General features: G+C 42.9%; 3 protein-coding genes across 4 annotated transcripts; 1 reads left to right on the top strand and 2 right to left on the bottom strand.

Moving 5' to 3' along the window:
* Positions 1 to 81: 81 nt before the first annotated feature.
* Positions 82 to 3,201, bottom strand: smpdl3b (sphingomyelin phosphodiesterase acid like 3B). The gene is made up of 8 exons (XM_070835383.1): positions 3,096 to 3,201; positions 2,760 to 2,973; positions 2,422 to 2,519; positions 2,143 to 2,286; positions 1,849 to 2,018; positions 1,338 to 1,518; positions 1,039 to 1,172; positions 82 to 886 (listed from the first exon to the last, which is right to left on the bottom strand). Exons 1-8 carry the CDS (start codon positions 3,187 to 3,189, stop codon positions 524 to 526), a joined length of 1,398 nt encoding a protein of 465 aa, XP_070691484.1. The 5' UTR covers positions 3,190 to 3,201; the 3' UTR covers positions 82 to 523.
* Positions 2,970 to 9,327, top strand: rpa2 (replication protein A2). Of its 2 annotated transcripts, none has more exons than XM_070835384.1 (9): positions 2,970 to 3,218; positions 4,823 to 4,917; positions 5,212 to 5,313; positions 6,105 to 6,218; positions 6,723 to 6,797; positions 7,053 to 7,169; positions 7,462 to 7,584; positions 8,136 to 8,230; positions 8,860 to 9,327. In XM_070835384.1, the coding sequence occupies exons 1-9, from the start codon at positions 3,161 to 3,163 to the stop codon at positions 8,945 to 8,947; spliced, it is 867 nt and encodes a 288-aa protein (XP_070691485.1). In that variant the 5' UTR covers positions 2,970 to 3,160; the 3' UTR covers positions 8,948 to 9,327. The 2 variants fall into 2 exon arrangements, with proteins under 2 accessions (XP_070691485.1, XP_070691486.1); XM_070835385.1 differs by lacking the exon at positions 2,970 to 3,218 and adding an exon at positions 4,455 to 4,606.
* A 1,512-nt stretch (positions 9,328 to 10,839) lies between these two features.
* On the bottom strand, positions 10,840 to 14,723 carry themis2 (thymocyte selection associated family member 2). The gene is made up of 6 exons (XM_070836175.1): positions 14,621 to 14,723; positions 14,228 to 14,368; positions 13,730 to 14,155; positions 11,851 to 13,064; positions 11,461 to 11,578; positions 10,840 to 11,025 (listed from the first exon to the last, which is right to left on the bottom strand). Exons 1-6 carry the CDS (start codon positions 14,721 to 14,723, stop codon positions 10,913 to 10,915), a joined length of 2,115 nt encoding a protein of 704 aa, XP_070692276.1. The 3' UTR covers positions 10,840 to 10,912.
* Between the last annotated feature and the right edge of the window lie 2,853 nt (positions 14,724 to 17,576).

Genomic DNA, 17,576 nt, shown 5'->3' with positions numbered 1-17,576 from the left:
GACTTGATGATAATACTGTTATTTATTGGTTCTAATCTTAAAATAACATTCAGCCAATAAAGAACTGCTTCTGGCATTTTTATTAAAAAGAAATAGTAGAGTTGGATGGGAAAGAAACATTTTGGCAAAAGTGTGGGTTTGATCCAGAACATCACAGTTGAATGGTGTGTGCATTTGTACCACAAAGTACTCCAGTTACTGGAAACTCAATATTGAACCAGTGCCAATAAACCAAGGCAAAGAGGCCGCACTCAAGATTGCTGAAGCCAAAGGTTGCTCTCTCCCTGCTTAAGGACATCTAGTGCATGATTTACTTAAATTACGACTGTTAAATATTGTAATTTAAAGCAAATGCAGTGACCACAGTGTTCGGAAAACAGGGAACACAAGCTGAACAAATCCAATGTAAACATTTAACTTCTATGTACAAATGTAAATTGAATCGTGAATTTCAGTTTTGTCAATCCAATGAGTCCCTGAAGCTTCAGTAATTTATTTTAAACATCATCTGTGATGCAGATGATCAGAACCTATTGGCCAACATCAGACTTACGGCCGCGGAGAGGACCAACAGCAAACCAGCATTAGTGCCGGCTGCCCCATCTTTAAGACAGCGTTGATAGCTGTCAAAGTCTACCTCCCTGGCTGCACACACGTGGTCGACACGGCAGTCGCTGTTACACTCCGTCAGGTCATAGCTGACCGAGTTGAACTCGTAGTACTTCTGTAGGTAGCAGCGGTCATTAGCAATGAGCTCCAGAGCCTGATGCATGGAGGTTGGGGATGCGTCTGGCAGCCTGAAGCTCTCTGTGAGACGGTACTCCTTCTCCCAGCGTCCTCGGGCTGCATTAGCACGAGTCAGATTGAGATAATAGGTCACCACATCCTGTGTAGTTTGAGAGACAGAAACCAGAAGAATAGAAGTGTTTAGTGGAGGCTGCACATCCTTTTCAAATACAAAGAGGCTTTTTACAAAGAGGTACAGAACGGCTCCTAAACAAATCTGAATAGAAATGCTACAGACTGGCCTTGACTTACTTTGACAAGAAGTGTTTCGGTGTCATATTCAAAGATACGAATCCCAGGGTTGTTGGCCCCATCCACCACCCCAGGAAGTGTCGTTCTCCACGGCGTGACGCCTGGGCTGAGGAACACGGTACCGATAGGAGAGCCTGTAGAAACAGAAGGGGCCAGCACCTCTGATTACCACAGTATTATGTGTCAAAGGTAATAAGTAGCATCTTTACACTGAACATGAGTCACAACCAAGAAATTAAATGGTAAAAATAAACACCAAACAGAGTAGCATCAGTAGTGCTGCACCAGTCTGACCTTACCGTCCGAGCCGTAGAACATCCGGAAGCTGTCAGTGTGGTGATGGCCAAAGAACTGTCCAAGTACGACTGCATGGTGCCTCTGAATTAAATCCAAGTACCGCTTGTTGAATTTAGCAGTGAACCACGGCTTACTTCTCTTTTTCTCAAAATGACCCGGGGGAACGTGGCCGATGATGTACACCTGATAGAGAAAGTCAATGTAGTGTCAGTAAACAAGTTTGCAAGGCACGAGTTAAATTGGGCTGGATCTCCCCGCCAGGGCTCAGATTTAGGGAGCATCTGATTGAATGAAGAAGAAATACTGAAAGTGTTCTTCCTGTTTACCCCCCAGCATTCAAAAGAGGAATGAGGTATTCATTGTGCACCAAACGTTTTATCGCCCTCTAAGTGGTTATTCAAAATGACAGCAAATTAAATGGAGGCAGGATAGAGGGTAATGCAGGCCTGTGAAGCTCCCTATCAAATTCAATTTCACCCCTGGAACAAGGCACGGATAGACAAGATGCTTCACCTTTTCGTTGTTCTTGGCGGCCTCGGTAAGAACGCGGTCCGCCCAGCTGAACTGGCCTGCTGGGTCGTCCATGTCCTGGGTCAGCTTGTTGTGGTCATAGTAGAGATTAGTGTTGAGGACGAGCATCCTGAAACCTGTCCGATTCAGCAGCTTTTCCGTGTAATAGCCACCTACGTAAAGAAAACATATTGCAGAATATGCATGACACAGTCGGCCGTGCTTTTAAGTGCAGAGTTGGTGTTTCATGCACAATCTGTGAGGAAATCTCAAAGTATCACAGGAGGCTCTATCCACCTTTTTTAAATGTTCCTCTGGACTCTGGATCCAACCAGTCCTGCCACATTTCTGCTATTCTGTCATACATGTTGTTTGGGGCTGCGGGAAGCTGGCTCTTGGGGTGGTAGTCATGGTTGCCCAGGGCCGAGTACACTTTAGTGTCTAAGGAAGGCAGAAATGTAAAGCTTTCATCATTAAAATGAATTATTCCATACCACAGCACTACAGTAAATGCTGAACCCCAGTGTTTTGCTGCCTCCCCGCAATACAAATGTTGTCTCTTGACCTCACACTCACTTGGAAACACCTGATTAATGAGGTGGGTTAGGTTGGCGATAATCTGGACCACTGCTTCCTCTCCCAGATCCTCATTGGGTACATGCGGTGTGTCATCTCTGAGAAGCAAAACAACAGATGTAGTGAGTGGGGAAGGGTTTGATTTATTTTTGGGCCTCACAGTTAGTAAGGGTACACCAAAGCAGGAATTTGATTTACAAAGTAGCTCCATGGCAATATTCATTCACCAAGACAAGACCTCCAGACAGGACAAACATTGGTCTCTTGAGAGATGGACTTGATTTCATTAATAAAAAAAACAAAAAGCAAAACTGTTACAGTCCGCCTAAAGCAGTCACCCTGTCCACACGATGAAGTCCGGGTCTGGTAGGATATCCTTCATGGCATACACAGAGGAGTTAATAAGGTGCCACGGCGCGTCACAAGCGTAGTCTCCAAATATGCCAGCGTTGGTTGCAGGTCGTCCGCCGCTGGACGCGCACACAAGCTCGGGATTGTCGTTCAGTCTGTATTTGTGGTCCCAGTGGTGATCCGTGATGTGCCAAAAGGTTCCTGGATGAAAACCACGCGTAATTACGCTCACGAAGCGGTCTTTACACCGTGAGAGGATCTTTGCTTTCTCCAAGAAAAATATCTCAATGTTGTATTGCCCGTTTGGTCTTTTGGTCACTTACCTGTCAGCGCAAGGAGCTGTTTGAAAAGCAGACAGGAGAGGAGCAGGAGCAGCGTTACTGTGGACATGTTGACATCTGTGATGAAAACGAACATCCGACAAAAGTCAAGTCCAGGTCGCAGAGGTAGGCCCGAGTCTTAAAGAGCAAGCAAGATCAGATACTGCTACTCCTAACGTGTCTTTGATGATCTGCTCCACACGTTTGACGATCTGCTCCACATGTTCCCTTTTGCTCAGATCAAACCAGAATTGACCACTTTGTCAATAGATTTCTGATTGCAGGCCCTGAACGCAACTACTTTAATGTAAACCGTGAAGCAAAACAATACTGTAAACTATAACTATAATTTTAAGTTTTAACTCAGATCTTGACAGGGTGTAATGACTAGAGAGCATGTATATATGGGCTACAGATTTCTGAGTGCCATAATAGGAATCAAATACACTTGAGTGCCCAATCAGTTCATACGAGCTATTTTTATGTAGACTAAAGATAAAATCAGCAGGCATCTTTTACAGTTGACCTCTGCGGCGTGTTAATAATTAATAAACAATAGACCTTTATGGGCTCACAGCACAAATGGGTGCATGTACTTTCTTTTCTTTAATCGCAGTTTAATGTCTCCTTTTTTGTTGCTTTGCAAACGTGATGTTTCTTTGAGTTTAAACAGGCAGAACAGGTGCTTATGCTGCCTTCGGGTGATGCTCGTACTTCTCTGTGCAGTCATTTACGTGGTATGTGGTATGCGGTAATTGTACTTTATGGACAACTACCTGAAGTGAACTGATATTTTTGAAATTGTTACAGGGAGCTAATAACGCTCCTTACAGCTCATATTCGACAATAAGGAGTTGATCAAGCAGAAAGGTTTAAATAGTAGATGTTAGGTAAATTAACAACAATTTAGATATCCAAAATTGTTGTTTTTTCTTAATACGCTTTACGTTTGCTAACTGAGAAATGTATAGCACTTAGTGTGTGAAACTTTGGAAGAATAGTGCACACGAGGTTCACACAACAGTTTTCACCGAAGCTACAATGCAGTAGATTGTGAGTACGCACAATTTCCTACTGGATCTGAAGGCATCCAAGACTTGAATAATGGTTTGTATTTCTGCCCCGAACTTTGTCTGTCAGGCACTCCCTTCTCAAAGCTACTTAGGATACCAACGACCTATATCAACCACATGCAGTTGTCTTCTCTAGGGCCATCGTTTTGAGTTAGACTCGCTTGTCTCAGTGACAAAGACGGTATTTGTACGCATAAATAGAGGAGTGACTGTCTGACAAGCGTTACTCGGGGCAACTATAACAGCAGCGTCACGATAGTGTTTCGCGGGACTTCTGCTGCGCGCATGCTCGGTACATTGAGTTTGGCGCGCGGGACAACACAAGCAGGAAGCCAATACAGCTAACCTTTGTGAGGCTGTTGTCCATCTTCTGCACCCACAGTAACGTTTCACATTTGATTCTATCCTCTTAACCACAAGGTGCCAGCATGTGGAATCAGGGTGAGTTTGATTCCCACGCTGTTGTGTTCATAAAGTGGTCCGCTCGGCTTGTTGACGCAGTGTAGCTGCGGCTAATCTTAGCTCGACTCAACTTGCCTCTTTGTTGTTGTGTCTTTGACTTTGATGTCATTGGGCGAAAAGTAGTGTTTTTAATTGAGAAGCGTGGGGAATAAACGTGTCCTCATCTCAGCTGTCACCGCCTTTGTGCTTTTTCAGGAGGATACAGTGAGTCCAGCAGCGTCGGAGGGTACACTCAGTCTCCTGGAGGCTTCGCATCACCTGGCTTATCCCAGGGAGGAGAGAAGAAAGGGGTTTGTACTCCTGCAGTCCACACTACAACTTATTAACAACCCACTGGGAATATTAAAGTTGTGCTGAACAGTGATCAAAACAACACCCTCAAGTTTACACTAAATCGTATTTATTGCAGTATACTAACGGTTTTTAACATAATTGATCTCAATCAAATACATTACTGTATATGTCCACATCCCATCTAGGCATGTGTGTAGATATTGCTGTGTACTGATGGAAACACTCGCAGTTGGATGGTGAGGCACAGCAATCAGTTAATGTGTGTGTGTGTGTGTGTGTGTGTTTTGCAGAGGACCCGTGCCACACAGATCATCCCCTGCACAGTGTCTCAGCTGATGTCTGCTTCCCAGTCAGATGAGGCCTTCAGAGTAGGAGATGTGGAAGTTGCCCAGGTAAGAAAATGAAAACAATTATATGGTATTGTGAAAGATGCGTGCCACAGTTTCCCTCAGGCCTGGCTCATGTCTTTGTAAATTGCCCATTTTGTTCAACCTGAAAAACAACTGGCAACTATTTTGATACTAGATTCATCCTCTCATTCATTTCTCAAGCTAAAAGGTCAAACGTCTGTGAGGTCTAGTTTCTAACAAGTGATGGGTTTTTTTTTTGTCCTATGATCTTCAACTACATATTTTAAGATAAGATCAACTTTATTGATCCTGAAGGAAATTATTTTGCCAGAGTACAATACAAAAGTTGAAGCATATACACAATTACAGAATTTACAGGTTTGGACTGTTGGTTGGATAAAACAAGCAATATAAATATATAATCTTGGTCTGTGAAAATACAGTGGTTCTTTTTTTTTCCTGTTTTTAGACATTTCTTGTAGAAAAAAAGATCAATTGTCGGCAGATTAGTCAGTAATGAAAATAATTGTTCATAGCATCCTTAGTTGTCAGTTTAGACGTCAGTTAATCAACTGGTTTCAGCACTGAATTTAAACTTGATCTGTAAGGCACCTTTGTCGACACAAATGCAGAATGATATTGCGGCTGTAAAGACAGTGGGAGTTAACGGTGAGCATAGGAACAATTCACCCTTAGGTACTGTGAAAAAATGGGGAAGATTGCCCCCAAAAAAACACATCCTACTTTGATCAACCAACTCAAAAGATGTTACACATAATAGGAACATAACCATTTAACTTTCCTGATTTCACTGTTCATGTTCGGTGTCACAGGTTACCATTGTGGGTGTCATCAGGAGCACAGACAAATCCATGACCAACATCCAGTATAAGGTCGACGACATGACAGGTGCTCCCATGGACGTGAAGCAGTGGGTAGACACAGAGGTCAGTGAGCGTGCTAGATATTCTGCTGGTGTATTAAACACAGTCACTTATGAGAGGTGCACGAACCATTTGTCTGTAAAAATATAAACGTACAATAAATTAGAACCACTACTGAGAAGGCCACATTGTTGGCGGTCCCTGTTCAGTCGAGGCCATTCAAACATTTAAAAGTCGGAGTATTTTTGGATGTTAGATCCTCTCGCTGTTACTAGAATAGTCATTACTGACTGTCACTTCTAGTCAGCAATGAATTTCACTTCTCAACTTCAAACCTATTATTAGCCTGAAGGAGTTTTGGTTCACAGGCACGAGATCACAGTTACTAAAGATATGATGCGCAAAAACATGCATGAAGTCACATGATCCTGCACTTTTTGCCACAAGCATGGATATCTCTGTTGGGGAAAAAATCTGAATCTTTTATTATTCTTCGCTCAGAAGCTGTAACGTGTCTTAGTTTGCTAAACAAGCCCTATAGCAACACTGTTGTTCTGGTTCGTACAGGACCCTGGTATGGACAGCACTGTCCTGCCTCCAGGCACCTACGTCAAAGTCTCTGGCAATCTGCGCTCCTTTCAGGTGAGTTTACTTTTCTTAATTTCTCTCCACAGTACCCAGAAAAAAGCAGGAACTTTATGATCCCTAAGCGGTTGTACTCTTGATGTGCCTTGTATTGACCAACGTGGTTCTTGTGGTCTTTTTTTTTTTTTTTTTTTTTTTAAATGCATGCAGTGTAGTTTGCCAAGAGAACGGTGTGTAGAGAGGTGTCACAGCGTTTTTCACTCCCTTTAGTTTCTCTGTGAAATCTGACTTGCCTTCGTCTTCCTGTCTCAGAACCACAGATCTGTCGTGGCATTCAGCGTAAGGCCCCTGGAGGACATGAACGAAATCACCTCACACATGCTGGAGGTTGTCCAAGCGCACATGGCTCTCGGCAAACCTCAGAGCACGGTGAGAAATGTGAAGCATGATTACCCTTATTGTTGAAATCTAGGTTAGCCATCAGCTGTTATACTACCTACGTAAAAGAATGCCTTGCTTAAGTTATTGAAAAAAATCAGTCAAATATGAAACATGCCGTCACTTTGAAGAAACCAATAAGCTGACGCATCAGTGTTTATTTAGAAAGCACAGACTTTCTTAGTTATGTTACACAACTATTCTACATCACCATCACTTACTACACTATAACTGCTGTTGCAAGGAAGCCTATCAACACCACTTAGCTTTGTTTCTCTTTCAGTCGGGTGGCGGAGGAGGAGGAATGAGCAGCAACGCCACACCCACGTCCCGGCCGGACGTGGGAGGGAGCTATGCAGGTGCCAACGAAATGCTTAACAATGGGTTGAGCGCAAACCAGAATCAGGTGAGCCTAAAACATATATTAGTATCAGAATTTTGGAATACAATACGGCTTGGTTAACCTCAACCCCTAACCCATGTGGGCTTTAGCAGTCAATTTTATATATATATATATATATATAATTGTGTGTGTGTGTGTGTGTGTGTATGTGTATATATATATATATATATATATATATATATATCTTAAAACTTTTCAGCAAACGCAAAAAAGAATATTTTGATATCTGAACTTTTAAGACTGAGCAGTGAACAGTAATATACTGCAGACATGATCAAAGCAAGCTGTTTGCTAAATACTAATGAATGTGAACAAGAACACTGACTGAATGTGGAAACCGTCACTAATTTGTCAAGTCAAAGGCATTATTTTCTCACATGCACAGATGAAACAAGTCGCACCACAGTGTCGGATACTTCCTGTCCTTCCTATTTAGAACTGTGAGCTGCGTGAGAATAGCTCAGAAGTGGTAGTTGAAGGTTGCTTCTGTTTTTTTTTTTTTGTTTTTTTTTCCCTTGCGTTTTGTTTTAATGCATCATTGTTCATCCCACAAGGTGCTGAGTTTGATAAGAAGCTGCCCAGAACCGCAGGGCATCAGCATTCAGGACTTAAAGCTGAGACTGGGTGGCATAAGTCTGTCCATCATCAAGTAAGAGACGTTCCCCTTTAAATCCCCAGAGGATAACACACGCTAGAATGACAAAATGTACATTGTCTTGATTATGTCTGTTCACATAAGCTGGCCTGAGCACAAATGTCGTAAGAGTGTGCTCCCGTGCTACCGGACTGGTTTCATCTTTTAAAGATACTCTTATGTGGAAGGGATGCTGCCTTACAAACACTTTCCAGGATTCTCCCCTCTACTAAAGCCTAAAGGCGAGCTGGTTTTGAAAGACCAGAGTGAGAGCCACTCGTTAAAGGCCAGCAGTCAAAATTTTGATTTCTTCCTTAAACTTGCCTTAACTGTCATCCCTTTCAAGAAACAGAAAACGTTGTGTTTTTTTCTGACCTGTAATTGTTTCATCTCTTGAGTCACATGAAATCACCTGTGTTGTGACGGCTCCCCTCCAACAACAGGTTCTTATTTCTCCATGTTTGCCAGGTGCCCATATGTTGTACAGTGACGCAAACCTGGTTTTGCTTTGGTGTGATAATTCCTTCGGTTTATACCGGCCATTATGAGATCCCTCCGTAGCACGCATCAAATTGTGCTGAAATTTATGTTTAAAGAAAAGTGCTTAAAAAATACTCTTCGTATTTCTCTTTGTGTTCTGACAGGCAAGCAGTGGAATTCCTAAGCAACGAAGGTCACATCTTTTCCACCATCGACGAAGACCACTACAAATCAACAGACAACGATGATTAGACCCCATCACCTCCTCAGCACCACTTATTTGAATTTAACCTGATAAGAATCACCACTACAGGTTTTCTAACTCAAAGCTATCAGTTACTCACAACCCCCATGAGCTGAGTGAAGCCCCGGTGCACCTCTCTCTCTGTTAGATGAAGAACGCACGGTTTAGGTTTGGTGACTCGTGTGGTTTACACATCCTGTATTCCTGAGGTTGCTTCTGCTATTCTGCAAATCCCAGAGGTGTTGCTGTTCAGGAAGCTGTTGTTGGTGGTTAATACTACCACCCCCCACCCTCCCCTCCCTCCACATTTTTCTAATTTTAAAGACATGGAACATAAGCACTCAATTTATTTTTGCTGTTTAATAAAATAAAAAATGTATAGAAAATACACTTGGTGCAACTGCCCATTATTTTACACATACATGTTTAAAATCCTGTTTTTCTATCAAAATAAAATCTTCTATTCAGACACAATCCCCTAATGAACAAGCAGTTTGTGCAGATTGATTAAGATTTAAATACAGAAATACATCATTTACATGTGTATTTATAGCTGTGACATTACAAACTGACAACTACGATTAATGCAGACGTGTCGGCTGACGCACCTGTCTACAAAGTTCCTCTGGATCACACGGGGGGGAAAAAAAGGTTTTAACTGAATATGAATGAGCCAAATAGGTCTGAGTGGATTCTGAAGCTGAATGACAACAGATGTCTTCAGACAAATGAACCCACAGTGTGTCTCTACGTGAAATGGCTTCAACTTTAAAAGAAATGGACGCGATGCACAAAATGAACTTCTGCGTTGTTTAAAAAGCCAGTCAAGCATATATAAGTGAAAAGTAAGCAAACTCTAATTAGTTTGGTGGCTTCCGCTTGTGCCAGCATTAGCCCTTGACTGTGTGACAGACTGGCTGACCACCTTTTTGTGGTCGCTGTGGTCGAGACTGTTGCCTCCCAGCGATGACTGCTGTCAGCCCTTTCTGATTAAAGAAGAAGTTTGACATTTCCAATCGCATGTAACCCATCACCGCCTCCCTGAAGCTTAAGAGTGCATTTCTTTGAGACAACAGGGAAGTCATGCAACTCTGGTCATTTTCAAGGCTGTTTGTGGTGTCATATTAAGACTGTGTGCGACTGCAGAGCGTTGCTCTTCTTTTGCTCCAGGATGGACTATAAACATTATACGTAATATTGCACAATATAACTCTTGTATTCTATACAAACCTACAAGCTGTAACCTCCTAAACTACCGTATAGTTAGATCAACTATTTGCTGACGAGTTTGAACAAAAGGTGGCAAAAAGGTACAATATCATTTCAACACATACTAGAAGGGTAGTCTTAGTTTGATGTTCTGTACATGGCACAGTCACAGCAGCCCACAGCCTTGAAGAGGATGAGCGGGCTGATCGAACAAATGAATGGCCGAGGAGTTTCGCTCACCACATGAGAGGCACGGGTGTTTTAGAATTGTGATACAGGGCAGGAAGCTGTTACGATGACATATATTACTGTGGCCAAACATTTCTGCTACTAAACTGTCTACATAACCGAGTGATGTCACCCCTGTGTTATTGCCAAACGTGCACTTGACGCACATGTTGGCTGGTTGCTCTTATGTAACCAGTCTCCAAAAGCTTCATGGGCCGCTTCAAATCCTGCGAATCATCCCATAGGCCCAGTTTACTGTCAGAAATGTACAGCTGGATAATTTCATATTAACTCTGACTGACATATTGAGCCTTAAGTAAATCTTATTCTCTTCAGCGTGGTATTAAATCACATGAGGAGTTTGAAGACAATATTTAGGATTTTGCAGACAGGTTGTGGGTCTCACAGTAAAAGACTTGCCAAGCTACATTGGTATAACATTATTCAGGATAATATAACATTCTCTGTTGTCACTCTGAAATTCAGTTCCCAGTCATCCACAGGTGCAGCTTTGCTGTTGCCGGAGAACACAGTTTTTAGTAGAACATGATGTTCTCTCGTGCTGTCTTCATCATTTCCACCAAAGTCTCATCCACAGTCTCGTAGTCGTGGTCGCTGTCCACGTCTGCTGTGACGTCATGCAGCGAGACTGGGGGGGGGGAGGCACCATTATCAATTAGTGATATTCTGTTTAATAACTCTCTGCCAACAAATCCAATAAAAAGACAATAAACAAAAATGGATCGATCCTACTGACGAGTTTTGTCTGTGCGGACAAAACCTGTTATACTTAGTTCTTAGAGCTCCGTTATTATCCATAAATATTCACTGAGCCACAATGGTTCACTGGATGACTTCTTCTTCATTACTTAATATAGTCCCAAACAATTGCACAGTTGGAGCAAATGGGCTCAGGGCTCAGAGTGCCGCAGACAGCGAGGAGAAGTCTGAAAAGTATTGTTGGTTTTGGTCTTTTCATGGGATTTGTTTACAATGATAAAATCATAGAATAACTTTGGAATTATCCCTTAAGTGTTGCCAGTGCGGCATAAACCTGCAGAAAGTCTGCGGAAAAGAGCTTCACCTTTCCTCTGCGACTCCTCCCGCTCCACATAAGTGTTTGGCAGAGCCTTGCCTATTTTCTCTTTGTCCCCTGAGTGCTTTCGGGGTGCGACTGGCGGAGGCTGATCATCAAAGATGGCCTGCACAATAAGGGGAAGAGACAAAAAAACAGAAACAGTTTTATTTCACAGAGCGACAAAAAGGGGAACATCTTGTGTTTGCATCTTGCTGAGACTTGATGTTTCTGAGTAATTTGAGATTTCCTGAAAGTCACATTGTGGGAGAATTTACAGCAGCAGTGGCACTGTGATGTGTTTTAGATAGAAACATGATACGCATGACAAGAAGTAAACAAGAAGTTACAAGTGAACCAGCATAGATTCTGAAAAGCTGTGGGAAATGTAATACTCACGGGAGGTGGGGGGGCTGGGGGCCTTCTTTTGCCATTTAAAGTCAAATCGGCTAACTCTTTGGTTGGGGCTTTTTTGTCTGGTCGATGTTTGGACTTGACTGATTTCTTTGCAGCTTTCGATGATGATTTTTTGCACGACTTTGACAACGACAGATTTGGCTTTGGGGGCCGAGGTGGAGGAGCTTCGTCTGAGTTCCCCTGTTTGCGAAATTCATAAAAGAAGTGGTCAGTCACCTCAGTGACCCTGTCCACCTGGCACTTGGGTGGTTGGCCGCTGGGCCACGGCAGGGGGTCCTTGGTAAAACAGACGGACATAGAAAGCCACTGGGTCGGGATCTCGAAGCAGTGTTCTGGCCTGTGTGGAAAGCTTGCCTGGATGGTGGGCTCTGACATAGTCCCCTCTATTCTGAGACAGGCAATCCCAACTAGTGGATCTGTCTCCACTTCAGTATCACGGCTCACCACTTTAACATCCAGCGGCAAATTAAACTCTTTACCCAAGTCCCTGAGTCTGTACTTCTTGTTATCAGTCAGGACCTCCACAAAGTGACCCTGCATGTACAGAGGCAGAAGAATCTCCTCTCTCTCATCCCCCTGCCTGACCTCCCCGTCACCATCATCGTCGTCATCATCCCCATCATCAGGCTCTGGGAGACGCTGACACAAAAGAGCATCCACGGACTGCTTCTGGCCCTTGCTGCTCTCACAAGGCAACTCCATCCTTTCACAGCGAACAACCTCCAGCTGCTCCCCCACACTCAGGGCGGGCAGGCCCTCCTCCTCAGCTTCCTCACAGTTCCGTGTGACGCTGACCTTCAGACCTGGCACCTGAGTTGAAGCAACATACAGCTCGTACACTGAATTAAACTCCCGCGGCCGCCTCCGAAACCGTCCACCGTACTGCTGAGATACCAGGAAGTACTGAGCCGCCTTTCGGCTCTTCAGGCTGGACAATAAAATCATGGTGGAGTTTCCTGTCTTGTGGAAGATCAGGTGGCTGCTCAGGCTGAGCCCTGGTATCCAGCTGCACTTGAACAAGGAGCGGGTCTCTGGGCGTTCCAGTATCTCTACCACCGCAGGGAAGGATTCACCTGGCTGGGAAATGACCTCAGACAGACTGAGCGGCGTCACAAAATTCACATCCTTACTCAGCTCGGTGACATCGATCACGTCCACCTCTAAGCTGGACGGAAACTTCAACACATTCTTCCTCACTGTGCAAAAAAAAAAAAGGGAGAAATAATGTTAGAAAATGGAAAAAAGGCACTTGATGACATTATACTAACTAAAACCAGAGGGCATTTAGAACCTTTACTAGAAGCAAAAGCACTACTAGTAAAAGTAGCAATATAACAATAGAACAATATCATCATCAGCAAAGTGTACTTGAAGTAAAAGTACTCATTAGACATAAATGTAATATAAATATATTTTAATGCAGTATATCATATCACTGAATATGGTTTACTGATGCATTAATGTTGGTCAATGTGGTGCCAATTCGAACTATTTTATTGACTATTGGGTTATTTAATGCATGACATGGCAGCGTATTTAATGATCTTTTTTGTGTGTAAAATCTTAATCTCTACATAAATACTTGCTCTAAACTGGAAAGTGACAAAAATACAATATCTGGCTCTCAAATCTACATATACATATAAAATGGAGATGCTGAGGTTGAGTACAAGTCCTTCAAAATCACATTTACTTAAGTAAAATGAAAAAAAGTTACATTCACACACATTATAGGATAATTAATGCACAAAAACGTTAATGTGAGACCTTCAGATCAACAGATGAACGTGTTGGAAATGTATAAAAATAATAACCATAATATTTGTAAGTATGTGAAAATGTAAAAGTAGGTTATTCTCACAGCTCATGATGGCGTGGACCTGGTATATTGGACTGAGGATGAGGGGCCGTTCACACTTGGTGGTGTTGATGAAGCGAAACCTTCGACTACGCAGGCAGGGCGAGGACATAATCTCCTGCAGAGTGAAGCGCTCCTCGTTCTCACGCTCGATAAACTCCCCTTGGGAAGAAAGCGGGATGCACACTTCAGCAGAGGCTTCCTGTTGTCCTTTAACATGGCAGCGCACCTTGGCCTCCTCGCCCTCACGCCGCTCGATGGAGAGCACCGTCAGAGCTGTCCCGGCCCCCAGCATGACATCGTCAAAGGTCATCTTTGAGCGGCTGGTGAACGTGAAGGGCAGGCAGGATTCCAGGCCCACAGGCCTCAGGCTCACCATCTCCTCGATGGTAGTGTATGGCATCTCCTCCGGAACAACCTTGAACAGTCCTGAGAAACAGCAGTGACAGAGTGTCAGTAATCAGCTACAAAACAAATTCTCGCCTAAACCTTTGAACCAACCTGTGTGGTTGATAGGCAGCTCAAACTTCTCATTGTTGCCAATGTCTTCGCAGCAAACTGACAGAAGCTCAATGCCGATGACCTTTATTAGATCCCCGGTAGAAAAGCACACTTCACTTCCAGAAATTTCATATATGGACCCTAAAACAGAAAGTGAGAAACAGAGCAAAGAAAAAGTAAAAAAAAAAAGAATATAATTCAGCAGTGTATCAAGCCTAAATAACACTTTTTCATATTTTTCTGACCTGTATGTAATAGATACAAACAGCCACAATACAGAAATACACACACGTTCCAATTTGTCTAAACAGATGTTCTCAAGTAATCTCTTCTTTGTTCTATGTACACGCTCATCTTCAGGTGACTGAGAGTGAAAAACAATAACAGGCCTACCTTGGAAATACACTCCAGAGCAAACCTGTAAAATTTTTGGCAGACAAGAACCGTCCAGTGATGCTATAAACTGTTGAAGTGGCAAAGCAATCGTGCCTGCCATCACTGCTGCCTCAGAGTGCTGCGATCAAAAATGAAGGCAGACGGCAAATGACGAGAGCAGTATAAAAAGGGGGATGCTTTTTCACTCAAAAAACCACAAGAGCGAATGAGGAAGTCACAGGAGCTGTTTGCACAATGCATTCTCAGAAGAAGGCCAAGTGGTATGACTTGAGCCTTGCTATGCTGTATCGTTGTGATGGGAGATGTGTGACTTTTTATTATTCAGTTATTCAATTGATTATAGCACAGGCATCACAGCCTTGAGTTGCTACCCCCTCCAAAGAAACAGGCCAACACAGTAAGATGTGGGCCTTTATAAGGAAATGTGTCATAATTTCCATATGTGTGTGTGTGGGAACTGCAAATGTGGCAATGTGAGCACATTTCCAACATACTCCAGTCTCAAATGGACAAAATAAATTCTCTTTCAAAATTGTTACAAGGTCTAAAATATCCCAAACTCCTCACATGTTCTCCTTGACATGCAGAAAGCAGATGGACAACTTGGTGGCCTGGCTGAACACGAAATTCTTTGTATCGCGTAACAGCTGTGTTTATATTCGGACAGAACCGAATGAAAAAAAATAAAAAATCTCCCCCAGTCTGTTACACAGTGCTGATGCCAGAACACAACAGTAATGGCTAAAACGTGGCAGGAAGGTGAAACAGAAATGTTTCAGTCAGCCGAGCCAGTTCCCATAAGTCTTAGGAAATTTCATTTTATTCACTGTGCCAGCCCTCCTGTCAGATACATCCTGGTCCACACATCCTCCATACAGGTAACTTTCTGTTCTCTCAGCCTGACTCTGACACAAACTAAAAAAGGACTGTACGCTCACTTCCTTATGCTGCCCTTATGTGCACTGCAGAAAGAACTATGCATCCTTCCACCTCCGCGACACGAAGAGGCAGCCCCTCACGGCGTCTGACAAAACCCACAACACTCTCCAAATGAACCACACAACAGTCTTGAGGATCAACCTTGGTCGCACCTACTGCGGGGTTTCCCCCACTTTTCCATGATCCAACTTGGTAATGCCACCTCTTACCAGATGCTACCTTGACAAAAAACAACAAGAACCCTGCTCTCCTCAGCTACCAAAGTAAACACCACCTAAGGTACAATGCCCTTGTGACACATATAAACGCTTGAGAAACCCATGTGGTTCAGCTTCTCAAACCAGCAGCAGCATCCACTGCACGAATCACCTACCACTGCAGCACACAGCTGTTCAGAGTAAGGCCATGGGATCTGACGACCCCCAGTGGCTCTTGAGGGAGTGCAAAGTTCCCCTCTTACAGTTCTTCACTTATGATGTCAGTGCAATGCAGTGATGGAGTGTAAAGAAGCACATCTTCTCAAGTGCTGTACTTAAGTACAAATTCGAGCTACTAGTACTTTACAAGTATTTCCTTTTTTTTCTTTTTTTTGCAGCTTTATAGGCCTACTTCAACCACACAATCCACAACATCTCAGAGGCAAATATTCTACTTGCTGCACTACATCTGTCTGATAGAGATGTGACGTTCGCGAACGAGTCGAGTCTTTTGAACGGCTCTTTTAAGTGAACGATGAGAACCGATTCGCAGTTGCGAGCCGTTCGTTTGCGAGCCGTTCTTATATGCAAATTGTCTGCGCTGCCTTCATGTGTCACCTGTGTGCCCCACGAGTCTGAGTTGTCCACGCTGCCTTCACCTGAACGACTAAACAGATGCGCAGCATAGGGGAGGAGATATTAGTGAGCGCCGCCCGACTGGACTGAAGAGATTTACATTCAGGGAGCAGGAGATATTAACGACTGAAGAAAAGTTATTTGTTATTGTTTCCATTGTTCTGATGTGGATTTGAGTCAAGGAGCTGAGTTCCTGTTTGTAAAGTAGTTCAGGTGAACACACACCAGGTAGTTTAGTACAATTATGCATTCACATTTGTATCATGTCCTAATTTCTATTCTAGTTTTATTTATATCATTTATATATATACTTATTTATTATTTTCATATTTTTTCTGTATTGTTAAAATGTTCATGTGTGGAAAATTTCACACTAAAATTATTTTGCATGGAAGTTATCTGCAGCCTGCATAGCTTTTATTGTGCCACAAAGTTTTTTAGTTGAGGGGAAAATTCAAAATAGTGATCTCACTGTCAAATGTTGGTATGGCACCATCTTATGGAATGATTACACTGAAAACACAAGCCAAATGAAATTATAATCAATATTTCAGAATAGATATGTATAAGTTTGAATTATTCTGAATCAAATCTTATTTTACAACTGCTACCAGTGATTGTTTCCTTGATGAAAACAAGTTACCCATGGTTGACTTCTAATAAATAAATAAGTAAATATAACAACGAGTCAGTCGTTTGAACGGCTCTTTTGAACGGCTCTTTGAAAGGAACGGCTCCTCAAGATCCGGCTCCCTTCAAAGAGTCATAAATCTCATCTCTACTGTCTGACAACTTCAGTTATTCATCACATTAAAAAATTTTCATTCCCTTCCTCTCCAGTGAAAACCACGAGCTGTACCTCCATGTATCTGCTCCGGAAGTCTAGGAGTGTTTTTTTATGGTTTGTGAATATCCTCACGCCTCTAAACTGATTCATCTATTAAAAACTGCTTCTGATCATCTGACAAATAGTTACTAAAGTTAAACTGGCCCAGTATTCATAATTGCAGTGAAAGTACCAAAAGTAAAGGATCTGAATACTTCCCCCATCACTGGTGCAGTGAGCATGGTCAACTTGCCTCGTACCAGTTCAAGTGAGGGACACAGTGGATGTTCTTGAATTGACTTGATGGTCTAATGTGGATGTAACATGTCAGGATTGTAGGACCACTACTCAGCAC

This window comes from Pempheris klunzingeri, chromosome 8, assembly GCF_042242105.1.
Source record: "Pempheris klunzingeri isolate RE-2024b chromosome 8, fPemKlu1.hap1, whole genome shotgun sequence".
Classification (NCBI taxonomy): Eukaryota; Metazoa; Chordata; class Actinopteri; order Acropomatiformes; family Pempheridae; genus Pempheris; species Pempheris klunzingeri.
The sequence above is the reverse complement of the archived record's forward strand: the minus strand, read 5'-3'. Positions and strand labels throughout refer to the sequence as shown.

What these genes read in the sequence shown, in the direction of transcription:
- rpa2 (XM_070835384.1), top strand. Translation starts at nt 3,161, where the DNA reads ATGTTGACATCTGTGATGAAAACGAACATCCGACAAAAGTCAAGTCCA. An exon ending in AGCAGTGGGTAGACACAGAG is followed by an intron (nt 6,219 to 6,722) that starts GTCAGTGAGCGT and finishes TGGTTCGTACAG; the next exon opens with GACCCTGGTATGGACAGCAC. An exon ending in TGAGCGCAAACCAGAATCAG is followed by an intron (nt 7,585 to 8,135) that starts GTGAGCCTAAAA and finishes TCATCCCACAAG; the next exon opens with GTGCTGAGTTTGATAAGAAG.
- smpdl3b (XM_070835383.1), bottom strand. Translation starts at nt 3,189, where the DNA reads ATGTTCGTTTTCATCACAGATGTCAACATGTCCACAGTAACGCTGCTC. An exon ending in GACTTCATCGTGTGGACAGG is followed by an intron (nt 2,520 to 2,759) that starts GTGACTGCTTTA and finishes TTTGCTTCTCAG; the next exon opens with AGATGACACACCGCATGTAC. An exon ending in CATTAATCAGGTGTTTCCAA is followed by an intron (nt 2,287 to 2,421) that starts GTGAGTGTGAGG and finishes TGCCTTCCTTAG; the next exon opens with ACACTAAAGTGTACTCGGCC.
- themis2 (XM_070836175.1), bottom strand. Translation starts at nt 14,723, where the DNA reads ATGGCAGGCACGATTGCTTTGCCACTTCAACAGTTTATAGCATCACTG. An exon ending in CTCTGGAGTGTATTTCCAAG is followed by an intron (nt 14,369 to 14,620) that starts GTAGGCCTGTTA and finishes TTTCTGTTTTAG; the next exon opens with GGTCCATATATGAAATTTCT. An exon ending in GGAGGAGTCGCAGAGGAAAG is followed by an intron (nt 11,026 to 11,460) that starts GTGAAGCTCTTT and finishes CCCCCCCCCCAG; the next exon opens with TCTCGCTGCATGACGTCACA.